The 16,423-nt window shown below is 42.3% G+C and overlaps 1 protein-coding gene across 1 annotated transcript in view; it reads right to left on the bottom strand.

Moving 5' to 3' along the window:
- Positions 1-1,626: 1,626 nt before the first annotated feature.
- Positions 1,627-16,423, bottom strand: part of LPAR1 (lysophosphatidic acid receptor 1) — a 65,693-nt gene continuing 50,896 nt past the window's right edge. The window contains exon 4 of the mRNA XM_066616022.1: positions 1,627-3,611. Coding sequence (XP_066472119.1) covers positions 3,310-3,611 — 302 coding nt within the window. The 3' untranslated portion in view covers positions 1,627-3,309. The remainder of the gene's footprint in view (positions 3,612-16,423) is intronic.

The raw sequence follows: 16,423 nt of genomic DNA, 5'->3' as shown, positions 1-16,423 counted from the left end.
CCTAGTGACGCCACTGCGTAGTACCATTCAGCCTGCCTCAACTATGGCACTTTTATGTGGGAAGCACATGGAGAGTAAGAAGGGTGGAGAGTAAGAAGGGAGGGGACCTAGGGTGGGTGACAACATCAGAAAGAGATGGGTTAGGGTTAGATGAGAAACAAGAACAAAGGGGGAGAGAGATGAATGGGACCCTGGGGCAGAAAGTAGAAACCAGTGCAGAATAGAAACACAAGGAGGGGGCTGAGGGGGAAGAAGAAAGTGTAAGGTGACAAGAGATTCAGAAGGGACCAGGCTGAACCTTGAGGACAGGATGAAGAAGAAGGGGACCAAATTAATGGGGGGGATAGACCCATGCCAAGGAAGGTAAGGGAAAGAGTAGATGGGTCAAGGAGGGGATTACATCAACTCCAGGGCAGCAGTGGCAATCAGTGTGCCTGCTCAGTAGTAAAACAAAGACTGAGGATACTCTCCATATGAGGGGCATTCCAGAGAGCCAGTAATGTGTGGGTGGCAAGGTACTCTGTATATGAATCTGCAAGAAACAGTAAACCCTTAATTGACTCATATCCAGATGTGTTGGTGATATTCTGGAAAACTCTGTGTGTGTGTGTGTGTGTGTGAGGATGTCCTTTTTGGATCCCTATAATGCTGACTTACCTTCCTGGGACGAAGTAGAGTGGGGTAGAGTGATGACAGGGACATTTTGAAGGTATCAGAAAGATAATTTCTTAGTTCAGTGTTCCCAACATTATACAGTACATACTAACAAATTTCAAACATGCCCCATTTTGAATTGTAAATGCAGTAGGATATAGAAGTGGGATAGTTCTGAAATGATAGCATGGTGGACACATTTTACACTGAGTATACAATGAATTTCTTGCTTGGGTGGGGCCTTAAGGCAATCTAACCACACTTTCCTGAGAGTAAGCCTCATTGAACAAACTAGGACTTACTTCTGAGTAGACCTGGTTAGGATTGTGCCCAGAGTGACTTTAAACATTACATTTTCATATGCAAATTGTTTAGTCATGCAACCAAATTCATCCTAAAAACGCTGTTCTGTGCTTCCAATACAGTGAAATGTATTACTGACACACAGACATGCAAATTAGAGGCGGGGTGATTGGAGGTGGTACACATTTATTGCATCTGGAATTGAACAATTTGCTACTTTAACACTTGGAGTTTTATGGAAGTTTTTTTTTTGGGGGGGGGGAGTTTAGTAAGAAACTTGTAGTGAAAGAAAACTAGAAATTTTCAGTTTATTACAGTAAGGAGACTGTAATAGAGACAGGTGTGCTGACTAGGAATTCAACTGAGGTCTCCACTTGTTTAACACCCTCACATTTTAAAGAACCATAAATAAGACTATTGCTTATTCTTGGACAAAATGTGACTGCACCAATGAGCCTAGAAAGTGAAGAATGAGATGTTTTCATTTAGCAAGCTCTGGAAATGCCAATAAGTATAGTGAAAGCAGAATGTCAAGTCAGTCAAGATATAGGAAGTCTACCCAATTTCTGCAGTGGAAACCTCCTACAGAATGTCACAGATCTACTAAAATCAGACAGGCATATGTACGCTAAATGTTATATACTCACTGAGAAAACTTTATTAGTGGCTTAGCATGTAGGCTATTTTGTAAAGTTCTAACAGTCCGGCTTCTGTTTTCATTAGGCAAATTACATAGGTAAAGAACAATGGGTCCATTTCTTTTCATTTCTGTAAGGAATTCTTATAATATCTGTCATCATATCAACTCCTAAGTGGTATGTGATCTACAGAGAACTTCTGGTAGGATTAGCCATGCTTTTCTTTTACTTTCATTTAGCACTTTGAATATAACCAAATATTCTGTCCTTATACATACTCTTTACCTTTTTGATATTTCTACACATGGTTCTTAGAAATCTACACACTGTACCCATACAAACATGGTACTATCTCAACTCTTGTTACCATCGTTCCAGAGCATTAGAATGATGGATGGATTTTGAAGAAGTGTTCTTTTCCAGGCAGATAATCAGGAGAGGAGGGGAAGACTATTCCTAATTTGTTGTTGATGTGGCATGCTACATAATTACTATTATGGTCCCAAGTTCCTCGGTACAGAGGTCTTTATATTTAATGTCAATCAGGAAAGAGTTTAGAGTTACAAAGATGAAGGCTTTACTTTAAAGCCACTTTTCTTCAAGTTAGATCTATTTGTAGGAATAGTATACAAACAAATATATTTTAAGTCTGAAAATTGTTTACCTGCTTGTCTAGAAAAAACAGAAATTGTACCTTGGGTCAAGGAAGTAGACGGATACTACTGAAATGAAGGGTGAGAAATTAAAAAGAAAAATCTCCCACTCAGTGCAAAACAGCTGAGAAAAATTCCTTCTTAAAAAAAAATTAAAATGTTTTACTTTTAAAAAGTACACTTTTCCAAAAAGTAAAATTCCTTTGCATTCCACAATTCATTACAATACTCTTCACAACAAACACATTATTCTGCTTCACCTCAACCAATCTGAAGGCATCTCTCTTGGAATATATATGCAAGAGAAACTTGGGACTTTCTGCATAGATTAGTTTACTTCATTCTTTACTAAAGGATGTTTAATATCCAGGGCAATGAAGCCAAAGTTAAGCATTTTTAAATTCCACTGATTCAAATGTGAGAGTTAAGCACATCTGCATAAACACAACAGGCATGCTTCCAAATCTAAACACAGTCATTTTTCACCAATATCTTGCCATCTGCACTGTGAAAAAAAAAGGTTTTCCCCCCATTGTTATTCGTAGTGTAAATAAAAATGATGGCTCAGCACAGTTCCTCTTCTTGTCCAAAAAATGTCCATCATGAAACATGCTGATGGGGATAATTATTAAATGAAATGCATTTTAAAAAGAAGTCAAATGTCTAAATGATAAGGCAATAAAGCAGTCATTACGCTTAATTAATTGGAGGTGATTTCCATTAGGACCATCAAAAAAGTGTCATCTGAAGTGTAGTTAAAGTAGCTTAAAATGGTTTTTCCCAAAGGTATGTGAGCTTCCCAGTGTGAGCAGCTTACTTCCTACTTTTATCAAACTGAAGAAAAAAAGAGGGACAGCTGGAACAGTTTTGTGGACTGGGTATTGGTGAATAAGTACTGCCATCCATTAGTCATTAAGAAGAGCTTGTAAGTTTGTTATTTTCTCCTCTGGAAAGACGGGCAACAATGTTGTCAATAGTTTCATAACCAGATTTTCACCCAGCACTAAAAATTCTCCTGGTTGGACTTAAAAATAAAACCAAACCCTCCTTCAGTTCCTTTTTCAAACCACAGAATGATCTTTACTGTGTACTCCAGCCAAGATGGTGTGATTGAGCGACGAGGCAGACCGGTCAGATCCTTCTGTCGGGCCATTGGCACTGTCACTGCGCTGACAGCAAAGAATTTGTTTGAAGGTGGCACTCATTTCCTTGTCCCGGTAAGAATAGATGATGGGGTTCATGGCAGAGTTGAATTCGGCAAGTAACAAGAAGAATTTTTCATAGGCTAGGACGTTACACTGTGGGCAGCAAACATCAAGGAGCAGTAAGACTAATCCTGGGGTCCAACAGATGATAAAAGCACCTAAAAAGATGGAAAGAGAATACATATTTACTTGATTTTTCTATCACATTTGGATCCTGCCCTTCTTCCAAGAAGTTCAGGGTAGTACACGTATGTTCCCAATATCTATTTTATCCTTACAACAACTGCATGAGTAGGCTAGGCTGAGAGATTAATAATGTCACATTAACTTCATGACTAATTGAGGATTTGACCCCAGGCTTCCCTGGTCAAAGTTCAGTAAAGAATCACTGCAGCACTGCAATAAAATAGCAGCACTGACGAACATGAAACATAGATAAAATCTAGCATGGACAACTAGTTGCCTCTAAAAGCTCTTGGAATTAGGAAAAAAAAAGTTTGCCATCCTTCTAAAGTCCATGAATGAACAGACCTGGTGAGTGGTGCTAGGCAAGAAATTTCAAAGTGGGCACCAGCACTGAAAAGATCCTGCTCCTTGCACTTGCTAGCCTCACCTTTGTATGTATAACCCAAATAGTGCCACATAATATTAATCTAAGTGCTTTGGAAGAATCTTATAAAGAAAAGTGCAATTTCCTACCAAGCCACCTAGATTAATATTAATATGGCATAGCTCTGACTCAGGTGATAAATGTTCTACTGAATGTAAAGCCCCCAGCAAAATGTAAAGCCCCCAGGGGGAAGGAGTATAGTATATCAAAAAGAAGGAAAAAAGCAGAAGCTAAACTATATATCATACATTTTCCCTAAACGTGTGACTGGTTGTTTTCACTGCAACAGCAATACTAGCTTGGAGGAGCTTTTCCCATTTTCATTAGAAATATGAATCACTCTGTTTACTGAACCATCAGATGCAATATCTCTTTCCCGCCCTTCTCTCATACTTAAATAATGAACAGTGCAATGTTTACTCAGAAATAAGTCTCACTGTACAACTAGACTTATTCCAGTACAGAGGAATTCAGCTAAGAGCAGAACACTTCAGGCAAATGGTTTGTTTAGGTTTCACTAATTGATTTCAGGTCAATTTCCATTGTTTAAAAGAAAAGTACCAGTCATAGTTGTTAATGCACTAAACGCATTTCAGATTCTGCATTTCATTGTTCAAAGTCCTATTCAGTAGAAACTTGAGTCATTGAGGGTTGAGAACTGGAGTCACGTGACTAGAGTTCAAGTCGCACTGACCCGTGTACACTCAAGTCACCTGTGTCAATGACTCCAGCACTGACTTGAGTATGAAGCCAAACTCAGTACTTGGTCCCCACACATGCAGACTTAATCTGTCCGTGTCTGGTGTGCTTGTTTACTTTTTTTGTGGCATGAAAGACCTCATGGGGCCATTACTCAGACTGGGCAAGCAGCAGGGAAGTTCTAGCCAGGAGGCAGGGATGGAGGTTCTTATTTTAGAATTGGCTGGAGAAGCCCACGGAGGGGAGAAAGGAGGCAGAGAAGTTGGAGGGGGGGAGGTTCATAGCAATCATGCTTTCCAGCCTCATGGCTCCTTTGGGCTCAGTTGTTACTTGGGAGGAGGCAGGACTCATTGAATGACCAGTACAAATGGGACTACTTCTGAGTACAGCTGCAAAGGATTGGGTTATACTGGTAAGCCTCACAGCTGTTGCACCATTTTGACTCAAATCGCAGGGAACAGAGACTTGGGCCTCAATTCAAGTCAAGATGAGGTGGACTCGTCCATCCCTGCTTATGGTGTACTTTGCCCTTTCTGTGCCCCTCCCTGCTGCTTTTTTTTTTCTGGTGCTGCTACCAGGCCTAATTTGAATGTGAAGCCAGACATGTAAGAAAAATATATCTTTGTGGCATTCCTTGTGGTCAGTCTCTCATTTAAACCTCATCAATGTTGCATCATCAGTGGACAGAGTTTGCACACAGCATTATTTTTGGCCCGGGTGGGTGCTGCAGTGTCATACTAACTCTGCATACATAGTATCTCTGCTGAGGGCTCTGTCTAAACACAAAGCCAACAATGAGGCACATAACATAGATACATTTTTCTTACAACACACACAGTCACTTTTAAGTCAATCCTGAGACTAGAACACATCTCAGAAAATTCTACTAAGTGCATGGATTCCATAGCAGACATCAGAGGTTCTTTTGAAGAAAATGGATATGAAAAGATTCCCTAAGAATGGAAAGTTTGATATCTGGTGCCTGAGAGCATTATAACAATTGTGCTTTTAAACCTATCTATCAGTGGTATATTCTCATTTTATATTACCAGAGTATATAGAAGTCTGGCTGAAAAGTTCTCTAGTGAACAGATGCATTTCTCAAGCAGGACCTCTTTTTCCTTCAGCTTACTGGGAAATATGTGGTGGAAGAGGAATGCACTTGCCTCTTTCATATCACACACCACTGGAAGCCACTACCCTAAAGCTTTCCATGCTCCAAAATATTTCCTACCTTCCTCCTGAATATGAAAAGAAGGATCAACAACTTTTAGGAATAAGGGGAAAATGTCTGCTTCACTTGGACACAGAATCAGTGGGGTTAAGGAATGAACTGGAGATGCCAAGGTAATAAAAATTCCAAAAGCTGAGCATGGCAGAAGGTAAAGGAAGTTATTTCAGGGCTTTGATAGGAAGTGAAGCATTTGAAATGGGTAAGTTATTCCTGCATACTTTATATGCCCTGGCTTTTAGGTTTGCATTATCCTTGTAATCCAACGTCTCTTGTGTTCGTCATCCCAATACTCAGGTACATAAACAATAGAGAATAAGGGCCATGGCAAGTGCGTTTTTGTGCAACACACGTTGTAGGCTGAGTGGTTTCAGCACTGCAGCGAATCCCTGGTGAAGCAACATGGTGTGGTGGGGAAAGATGGAACTTTAGCTACATGCAGGCTCAAATCCCCAGTTAGCCATAAAGCTCACTGTGTGGTCTTGGCAAAGGCATTAATCCATCACTCAGTTTTGTTGTAAGGATAAAGTGGGATAACCTCATGCAAGTAATTCTGAGCTCCTTGGGGGAAGGGTGGGCTATGAATGTGATTTATAAATACAACTGAAGTATGTTCTCTGACTACTTTACCCCATGCTCAGATTGCCCGTCAACTGGCTATAGATGACAGCTGGCGAGTGGGTTATGAGATATAAGGAGATGTGATTTTAATCACTTTGTTTGGACCTGCATGTTTTTTTGTTCTTGTTTTTTTTTTACTAAGAAAACAGCCATGGAGAGGAAAAGATATGGATTGGATTCATGATGTGAGGGACCATGATCCCAATGGCATCATCTTGGAAAAAACAACTGGGGGAGGGGCACGGACAGATCAGGATTGTGACACAGTGAGGCCAGATAAAATTTACTCCTTAGCTTGCACCTCAGTCCTTATCCTTATCAAGCCCTTCCTCCACCCCACCCCCCCAAGTGCTTTCTGCAGAAAACAAACATGTACACTGGGTCAAAGGATATATTTCATGACTAATCTGGCTGACCACAGGGCATAGGGTGAAGCAATCTTCAGAGAAGTGCTTCTTCATATACTTAACTGCAATTTGGGTAGGGTTTGACTCACATCTCAGTGCAAAGTCGTTTGAACTGACCCTAATTGCTCATTCAACAGGGAAGAAACATAATTAAAGTTTTTAGTTCTTCCAGGAATTCCATTTGGAGTTTCTGTATATTAGAAACCACATTTATTTCTCTCATTCTTTTGCCACTGGAACAAGTAAATGAACTTACACTCTCTCAGCATGTTTAATCGAAAAGAGTCATTCAGTACTCATCAGTAAGGAACACAGCAATCATTTGGATGAAGAGGGAGGTCATACTACCAAGCGTGCTTCATTTAAAGTAGCCTTGTTCCTACCATGTTCTGAAAAGCTTACTGTTTTCAACTAATAAGCTGAATTGCTTAGACAAGCAGAGAACGTTAAAGATGACAGAAAGTCTTTAAATGAGGCTGGCCAGGATTTTCAGTGACTCTAAAAGCAGAAAGATATGTGAAGCTAATGTTATGAATGAGACCAGCTGTTGTCAAGACAATTTGGAATATTTATCCCCTACAAAAGATATATGGCAGTCAGTATGGAACTGCATTCTTTCCAAACATAAACAGGAAGTGTCTTTGTCTTTATCATCTTGTATCAGTTATAATGACTCCATGCAAAGAGTGTTTTTTAAAAAAATCAGAGATACAGAATTGCATCATAAGAGACATTTGGCTAACATTGGTGCCTAAAACTGAGCTGGAAAAAATTACTCAGAATATTACACAATTGATGCAATATGATGCTTTAGGATAGCATACTGGGGATCAGAAACTGGGAATGATTTTGTTTTCCCTTCCAATCAAGCTATGACTGCCTTGTTCAAATACTCCAAAATGGGCGGTACAGAGTTATATAAGGAAGGAAAACAGCAGTAGTATTACTGTACTGGGTTAGAAGGGAAAGGAGCAAGTTTTACAAATGTTTTTATATCTGACAATATTTTTATATTTGAAAATATAAAATTCCACCCCTACAGGTTATGGTTCCTAAGAAGTGAGGGAGGAATACACTGGCCCACTGGCAAAGCAACTAGGTGAATGCTTCCTGACTTCCCATGCTGGGAATCCTAGGCAATCCTAAGGGCTGCAGTCCTAAGCAAAACTTCTGGGAGTAAGCCTTGAACACAGTGAGACTTACTTCTGAGTAGTCATGCATAAGATTGTGCTGTAGGTGCATCAGCAGTGGGCCAGTACATCTCTCCCTCACAAAAACATTCCCCCCCTCTTTTTCCTTTTGGGTTAACACTGAGGGCAAACAAAGCCCTGGCACTGCCCTCACTCTGCAGAGCAGAGAGGGGAAAACACAATCTTTCTTCCCTTCTCTATTCAGAGTGAAGACAATGGAAGGTTTTCTACGTTCAGTGATGTCACCATGAAATGAAACCTGACTGGCTATTTGTGCTATGTCATTGTCATATTAGCAAAGTAATATCTGATCAGCTGAGATCATATCATGAAGAAAAATGGTATCTGGAGCAACAAAGAGGGGGAACACAGTGCCTAGAGGCATGGAAAAAAAACCTTTCAGATTAAATCCCAGCTCCCAACAAACTCAGTGGTATTACCTCTGAATAATTATACTGTGACTGCTGTAAGCAGAGTTTTAATCTAGTGTCTCATCTATGGCCCTGTAGGAGGGAATAATTGATTGCCATTCCTTCCAAACCTCAATTCCTTTATCCCCTGATAAATTGTTCTTGGGTAAATGGAGAATGGTGCAGACCAGGGAAGACTGATGATTCTAGGGTTTATTATTCAAGGAAAGATATTGTAAGTCTTTTCTACCCATATGCAACATGGATAAAATCTGTAAACCTGTGGGCTGGGCAGAAATGGGTTAACCACATGTTCATGTTTTACTAACTATATTCCTTGCCCTACAAGCGTCCTACTTGGTCACTTGCTGACTTTAACAACATCTGGGTATGTGACTGTCACCTGGATCCAGCCCAGGCAGCTGGGAGCTCCCCAGGAACAGGGGTCTCCTCTGGGGTAGAGGCCTACTCGGGAGTAAAACCAGAGTAATCGCACGACTGGGGTCGCATACAGAGCACTTACCTGGGAGGAGGAATAAGGACCAGCTGGGAACACCAGGCAGGCACGTGGTTAGGAGGGGTGGGGCCGGCCCAAGAGGGAAGAGGCCTCATAAGGAGCCTGGAGAGGGAAGAGGGAAGTTGCTCCTCTTCAGAGGGGAGTAAGGCCCGAGGAAAGCAAGAGGGAAAGCAGCATCCCTGCCTAAGGGAAAGGAGAGAGGCAGGCCGGGGCCGGGGCCGGGGCCGGGGCCGGGGCCGGGGATCTGCCCTGGAAAGAGGAGGCTGGGGGAAGACTTCCCAGACCCAGGACCTTCCGGGACCCAGAGGGTGACCCCTAGAGAGATGGGGCATTGAAGCCCACTATACCCCGTGGGGGCCAGCTGGCTGGGGAACCAGCACAGAGACAACAGGGACCCTCCCAAGGCCAGGCAGCCTGACCCCGACCAGCAGGGGTATATCCTCCAAGCGCACAGACCTCGGGCCAAGGGATGCGGAGCTGAAGGCTGGTGCTGAGAATGCCCAGAAACGGGGAGGGTCAGGTCCAGAGACCATCCGACGTCGGCGCCACAAGTCGGCATGATGCATGTAGGTCTGTGAAGTAACAGTCCTCATGAATGTGAAACGGCTGACACTATTAAACCGCCTGTGTCAAACAGCTGTACCTGCCTCCCGTCTGTTAATCTGTCGCTGACCATCCTTTAAGGAATGGGTAAGCCCCTCGCGCTTGCCTACAACCCCAGGGAAGGGGCCATCTCCCGCTATGGATGTTACAGTGACAAATCTTACTGTTCTTAGATGCGACCACTTGAAGAATTCAGTTGATGAAAGGCTAAAAATAAGCAGATCTTTGCAGCATTTTCTGCCACTAGCATGAATCAAACACCATATTTCCCTTGGGAGTAGCTATATTAATGTGTTGCAGCAACTTGGCGTGGCATCCTTATAAGGGCACAATCCTACCCTGCACTGGAACAGGTAAGCCAAGAGGTTTGCACTGTATCCTCAGTTGGCAGATTGTGCCCTAACAAATGTATCTTAGCATAAGCTTTAGTGGGCTAAAGTCCACTTCATCTGTTGCATTAAATATTATGCTCAGCTGGCAGGTATTTTTTCTATTTTTTCTACAGTACACCCATGTATATTTATCTGCCTACTGAGGATAATAAGTTCATGCATGTGATGAAGTGGACTGTAGTCAACAATAACCTTTTTTTTTTTAATCTTTCAGGTGCTAGAAGACACTGTTGTGTTTTTCAAACAACATGCTGTCACTCAGCAGGCAGGCAGAATAAAGTCAGGATAATTAAAGGATTCAGATTAAAGCAGGGCTGGCTGGGAACAGGAGAATAAATTTAGGGGCCATTCATCCAAGCTCAAGATTTCAGGGTTGAATTGGGCTCATTAATTTAGCAATAGCTGAATAAAAACTGGCTGATCCCAGCTCCCAACTGGCTGATTTCTGATGTCTCCCACACTCTGAGCATTGTTTTGGAAAGCACGGAGTTTCTGAAAGAGCACAACATTGAAAAACATGGCCAATGAAGGCAGCTCCTTAACATGTTGACAGAGCTGAGATTTTCCCACAGCAAACAATGACACTCAAAAGGGGCTTTTTAGTTTCAGAAAACCATCATTTGAAAACATGTCCTTCATCATCGCTAGACAGAATACACAAATGTAGGCAAGTCCAATCGATTTGACACCTGTCGAGATCCTTCCCAATTATAACTAAACCAAAAGCACTTGCCAAGTTTGTTTTTAAAGTATTAAATTACAGACTACTTCTGAATGCCTAGAAAATGGGGCCACACTGTTGAAATATTCATTTGGGCAAAAACCTTTGCCTGGAAAGAACCCTGATAATTTTTCCTGGCAAGCCACAAAGCAGCAAGGCAATTCACATAGTTGTAATCTCTCTGTCTCACCACAAGAGGTCACCTGAAGTATGACATAACCAGCAGGCAGGCATGCACTGAAGTCCAGTAATCAGCTCACAAAACAAATAGTCATGAAGACTAATTTTTCAGGGAATGCTTAATGAATTTATGAGCTTTAGGGCACAATCCTGAACAAGTCTACTCAGAAGTAAGTCCTATTATGTTCAGGAACCTCCCAGGAAAGTGAGATTAGGATTGCAGCCTTAGAATGTTTCTAGTGATCATGGCACTATTTTTGCTTAGAAAAATGCTTAGAAAAATCATGCCCTCTAATTTTGCTACACTTTATTTGTGTACAACATGAAGTTCAGCAATATTACTGGGGTTATTTTTTGTTTTTCACAAATTCCTTATTTGCACTGCTTATGATCTTAGATGCCCAAGGGCACAGGCCACCAAGAAGACACTTGTGTAAGCTCCATGGAAATGAATGGGATGCTCTTGTGCAAACCCCATTCATTTCAAGTGGTGTGTGGGCACACACACACACACACACAGACAAGAACCTTCTAGTGGATTCTTTCTCCAGTGACAAATCACAAAGGCAGCTAGTGCTCTGGAACAAATTTAAGCCATTTTCTCGCTTTATGCTTTTAAAAATATAGTTTCACATGTTGTTAAAATATTGTATTCCACCAATGATTTATTTACACTTTCTCCTAAGGCATATACTGACTTATGCTTACAGGCAGCTCTGTCTCAGTTTTACCATTAGGAACCATTAAAACTGAACTATATTACCAGACACAGGCTCCAATTCTATTGACTGCTGGCTGTCCTCTTCTACCACCACCCCAACACTGGATGCAGTGAGGCTGCATTGGCGCCAATGGTAGGCAGACAAAATGCTACACAAGAACTAAGGCAGCACAGTGATTAAAAGAAATTAACTATAAACCATGGAGTTCCATTAAAACCTTATCTCAGCTGTAAATCACGGGGCGATTTTGTCAAGCCACCTCAGCATTAAGAATTAGCATTAAGGGCCCAATCCAGCATTATTGGGCCCTTAATGCTCAACATGAATGCTTAATGTGCCTCAGCATTAAGGGCCCAATCCAGACCCGTGTGCACCAGCTCACTGCCAGTGTGCACTGTTGCAAACGTGCCGTAAGACATGTTTGAGAGCCCTTACTGTGGGCCCGGCACCACAGCTAGCACAGCACGAGCCCGCAGTGGGCCCATGTTCTGCTACCAGGTGGTCTCCTCGACCGCCTGGTGACGGAAAGGTGAGCAGAGGGTGTGGGGGAAGCAGGGAGGTGTTGTTCCGGGGCAGTGGGAGGTGGGCAGAGGGTAGGAGGCGGTGTGGTGGAAGAGGGAAAGGGTAGAAGGAGGGCAGGACCTTTGGAGAACTCTATATTTTTTAAAATGTATTCATAGTAGCTTGACAAATAACTCTTTACGGGACATTTATCGACCCAGCCCTATTCTTCTCACCTGTAATGCTGATGCTTCTTTCCCCACATCTCTTTCTTTGCCCTATTCTGTTCAATAGGGAGGAAAAGCTTAGGCCACAGCTGCCAGTGGTTCAGTGTTGCACAGTTCAGACATAGTATACGGAATTAGCCTCAACTCTGCACATGCTTGACAAACAGGCAGCCCAATCCTAATTTGCACTGGAACAGGCAGGACAAGTGGCCTGCACTGTATTCAGGGCAAGGTAAGTATTCGTTGTAGCGCAACTTGGGGTAAGGGGATATTTTTCATGTCTCAGTCACCCCTATGGTGCTAAGATGTGCACCAGTGAAATCGCTGGCACAAATCCAAGCAGCCTGGTGTAGTGCCAGGTTGGCTGAGAGGGGGATTAGGATTTCACCTGCAGTGCTGTGGCTGGTCCCACCATCTCCCAAGCCCAGTCTACCCAGCATCCCACCCTTCCCTGCCCAAAAATATCCCTTCTCCACCCCCAGAACATTTCCCAGCACCCTCTTCCACCCCCTGCTCTGCCTGGCACTAACTCACCTTCTCCAGCCAGCACAAGGTCTGGATGCAGCTTTGCCAAGCCAGCATGAGCCTCCATTCTGGCCTAGCCTATTAGTGCAAATGTGCTTGCTGGCAACACCCAGGAGCTGGTGCAGGGGGCCTAAGGTGACTCAAGTCATCTTTAGGACTGGGTTGTTACTTTTTTTCTCTCCTTGCTCCTCTTGCCTTAAATTTACGGATTAAATGCTAGGACTGGGATGCTGGTCAAATATTATCTATGTCAACTGTCAGTGAAACTGACAGCATATGACTTCACCATTCAAATATGAAATCAAGTATGCCCTTTTATAGTTGGTGGCCTGTCTTATCGTACTATATGAGAGCAAAGCAGAATGATTTTATTTTTTTTCATGGACACTTGAGAATATTTCTACATAAACTCCAAATGAGGATGCTTGGTTTGATTCAATTCCCACCCCTCCCCTCCTTCAATGCTTCTGCAAGGATGAAAGATATACAGCCCAGTTCCATCCCCCATCATTCCAGCTGTGGCGAAAGAATATGCAATGGTCACTGCTAGAATGGCGTCCCACGCAAATCAAGTAGGGCAGAGTTACATTTGTTCTACTGGCATGCACCACTCTTTTAATTTCACTTCTCTTTTCAATTCATGACATTTGCTTCACCCCTCTTTGTCCTCAAACAAGCTTAGACTATTTCCCTTTGCACAGGCTTCCTGGTTCAATGACTGTACAGTATATGCAGTGTGTTTTTTGAATTTTATTTTAGAAGGGCTAGGTTTCTATGATTGCACATGTTCAAATAGCTCAGTGGCTTTCAAATTATGTTCACAGGAACTCAGAGTTCCTCAGAAGTTTGGTAGAGGTTTTTCAATCAGATGTTTAGCTGGCATTGCAAAAAACAAACAAAAAAGCTGTTCCACAGAAATTGCATCTGAGGTACTAATCTTTTGCACTACATCACGGGAGTGTTGAGTACATTCCAGAGCAGATCTAAAGAAGCCACCCCAAAACTTTTAAAATACTACTCCTAGTGAGCACCCTTTATCCAGAATTCCGAAATACAGAATATTCTGATATATGGAATTTTTTTGAGCATCAAAATGACTTTTTAAAATTTTTGTCCAAAGAAATAAAATCACACACTGTTTCGTGTACAAACCGTGTTTCACACACAGAATTATTAAAAATACTATATAAAATTCTCTTTGGGCTGTGAAGGGGTATATAAAACATAAATGAATTTTGTGTTTAGGCTTGGGCCCTAACCTCAAGATCTCTCATTATGTATATGCAAGTATTCAGAAATATGGAAAAATTAAAAGCACTTCTGGACCAAACACTTCAGATAAGGGATGCCCAACCTGTACTACTACTACCTCTACGACCACCACCATGGTACTCCATACACTACATTGCGGTAGCACCATGAGAATCAAGCTGCTCCCTTGGCCCTTAAGGATGTGGTGCCAGATATCATGGGAAGCAGATCAACTTTTGTGGTCTTTTGAAACTGGGCAAAACACTTTTCCTGCCATAAAGGAGTGGTGTTTACCTGCCACAGAGCCTGGATCCAACATCCAGCACAGGTGCAAAGAAATGAGGAGGTAAAGACACACTGCAGACTCAAATGCTATTTGAATGATTGTAATAAACAATATTCAGTGGAATGGGATTCAGAAGTAAGCAGTGCTCTCCTTTATTAAATGATACCTGACTAAATAAATTGGAGTATTCAAAAATATCCCTTGTGCCTGTAAGTTTTCTCCTGAACAGCTTTAGTGGCATGTGTGGAAGATGTTGTGTTACAAAGCTATGGAAGACAAGGCAAAAGTTGGTGTTTGAAAACCTGCAACCCTTACTGTGGGACAGAAATCTTGAGTTCCCCTTTCTTCTAGGCTCTGCACATGAGAAATAGCACTGCCTTCCTGTTTTTAGAAAACCACCAATGCCTGTGTGACAACAACAGCTCTTACAACAATCCCCATCCTTATCTCAAAACTATTTGCATGCTGAACAACCAACATATCTCACACTAAGGGTAAAATATCATATGACATTCAGTATGCCAGTGTAGTAGTAATGGCACCAGATTGTTGGGGGCAATGGGAAAAAGCAACACACTTGGGCTTCCAACTGCCTCTTTATGGGCACTACCATAGGTTCAGATATTGGCCCAGGCAGGGCAGTTCTCAGATGGGCATAGGCTCCTGGCTGATGCATGACCTGGCTGACCCCTGATGCCACCCACTGAAAACAGTTTCAGTTTTGCCATGCAACCCACTATGTAACTTTAGGAAAATCATTCCCTCTCAGTCTCAGCTACAGTACGAAGGTAATAATATACCATATAGGATTATTGTAATGACTACATCAAAATAATGCATGTGAGGCACTTTACATGTGTACTATAAAAAATTATTATGGGAATTTCAGTCCAGATCAAGACTAAAATGGGCAGAGAAAGGGTTAAGCCCCCCCTTTACACACCACAAGTCCAATCTGAATTGGGATTCACTGCAGCTAGTATTTAAAAAAAAAAAAAAAAGCCCACTTAAAATTGGAGTTACACTGTCATTTCTAATGTCATGTGCAGTTTGATTTTAATGAAAAAAAGCAAAGACTGCTGTGCTTAACAGGCTTGGAACCAAAAGATAAATGAAAATAAGGATGCAGAGGTGAGCAGGAGCCTGCACAACTGGCAGGGCCTCCAAGAGGAATTATATCAGGGGGCACAATGTTTCTTTTGAGATCTTTCCCAAATGTGGGGTGAAACAGAGTGGGGGGGGGAGCGTGGCAACAGCCAGAAAGGTCTTTGGAACCCAGGTCTACCAGGTGTCCCGATGCAGAGCCCAGGTCTACCCACTTGTGTAACACTGGCTGCTAGATACAGTATTATGGAAAACAAACACACTCTAAGCCTCTCTAAAATCTTTTAAATATAGAAAATTATTGCAGAAAATTAGCAGCATTGTATTTAGGCTCACTCTAGAATGGAAAGCGTCCTGTGTGTACCAAAACTCACTTCTGCAGCAGCTGTAGTCCCATAGCTGTGTCCCTAAGCTCTTATACACTTCTTATGATAAGCAGATGCACAAGCCGAAGAGCTACTGTTGCAGACCAGTTTTCTCCCAGATTTGACACTTTGTTAAGAAGTGTCATTTATGTATTCCTCAACCCAGTGCATATGGCTTATGTCAGCAGCCACGTGCCCACTGGAGCACCCCCAACATCTCATGTGGGTAGAAAGTTTGGATGATATAAGAAAATGTAAGATCCCAGGAAATTTCTGGGCCCCCTCCTTTAGCTCTTGGGTCTAATTTTGGGCCCTTGGCCTGAGTAAAAATTACCCCCTGAACCCTGCTCTCATGGGCCCTGACAACCAGGCCAATGTCAACATTTGCTGGACATTTTGCTAAGTTTT

This window comes from Tiliqua scincoides, chromosome 2, assembly GCF_035046505.1.
Source record: "Tiliqua scincoides isolate rTilSci1 chromosome 2, rTilSci1.hap2, whole genome shotgun sequence".
NCBI lineage: Eukaryota > Metazoa > Chordata > Lepidosauria > Squamata > Scincidae > Tiliqua > Tiliqua scincoides.
Note: the sequence above shows the minus strand (reverse complement) of the source record. Positions and strands in the feature narration are given on the sequence as shown.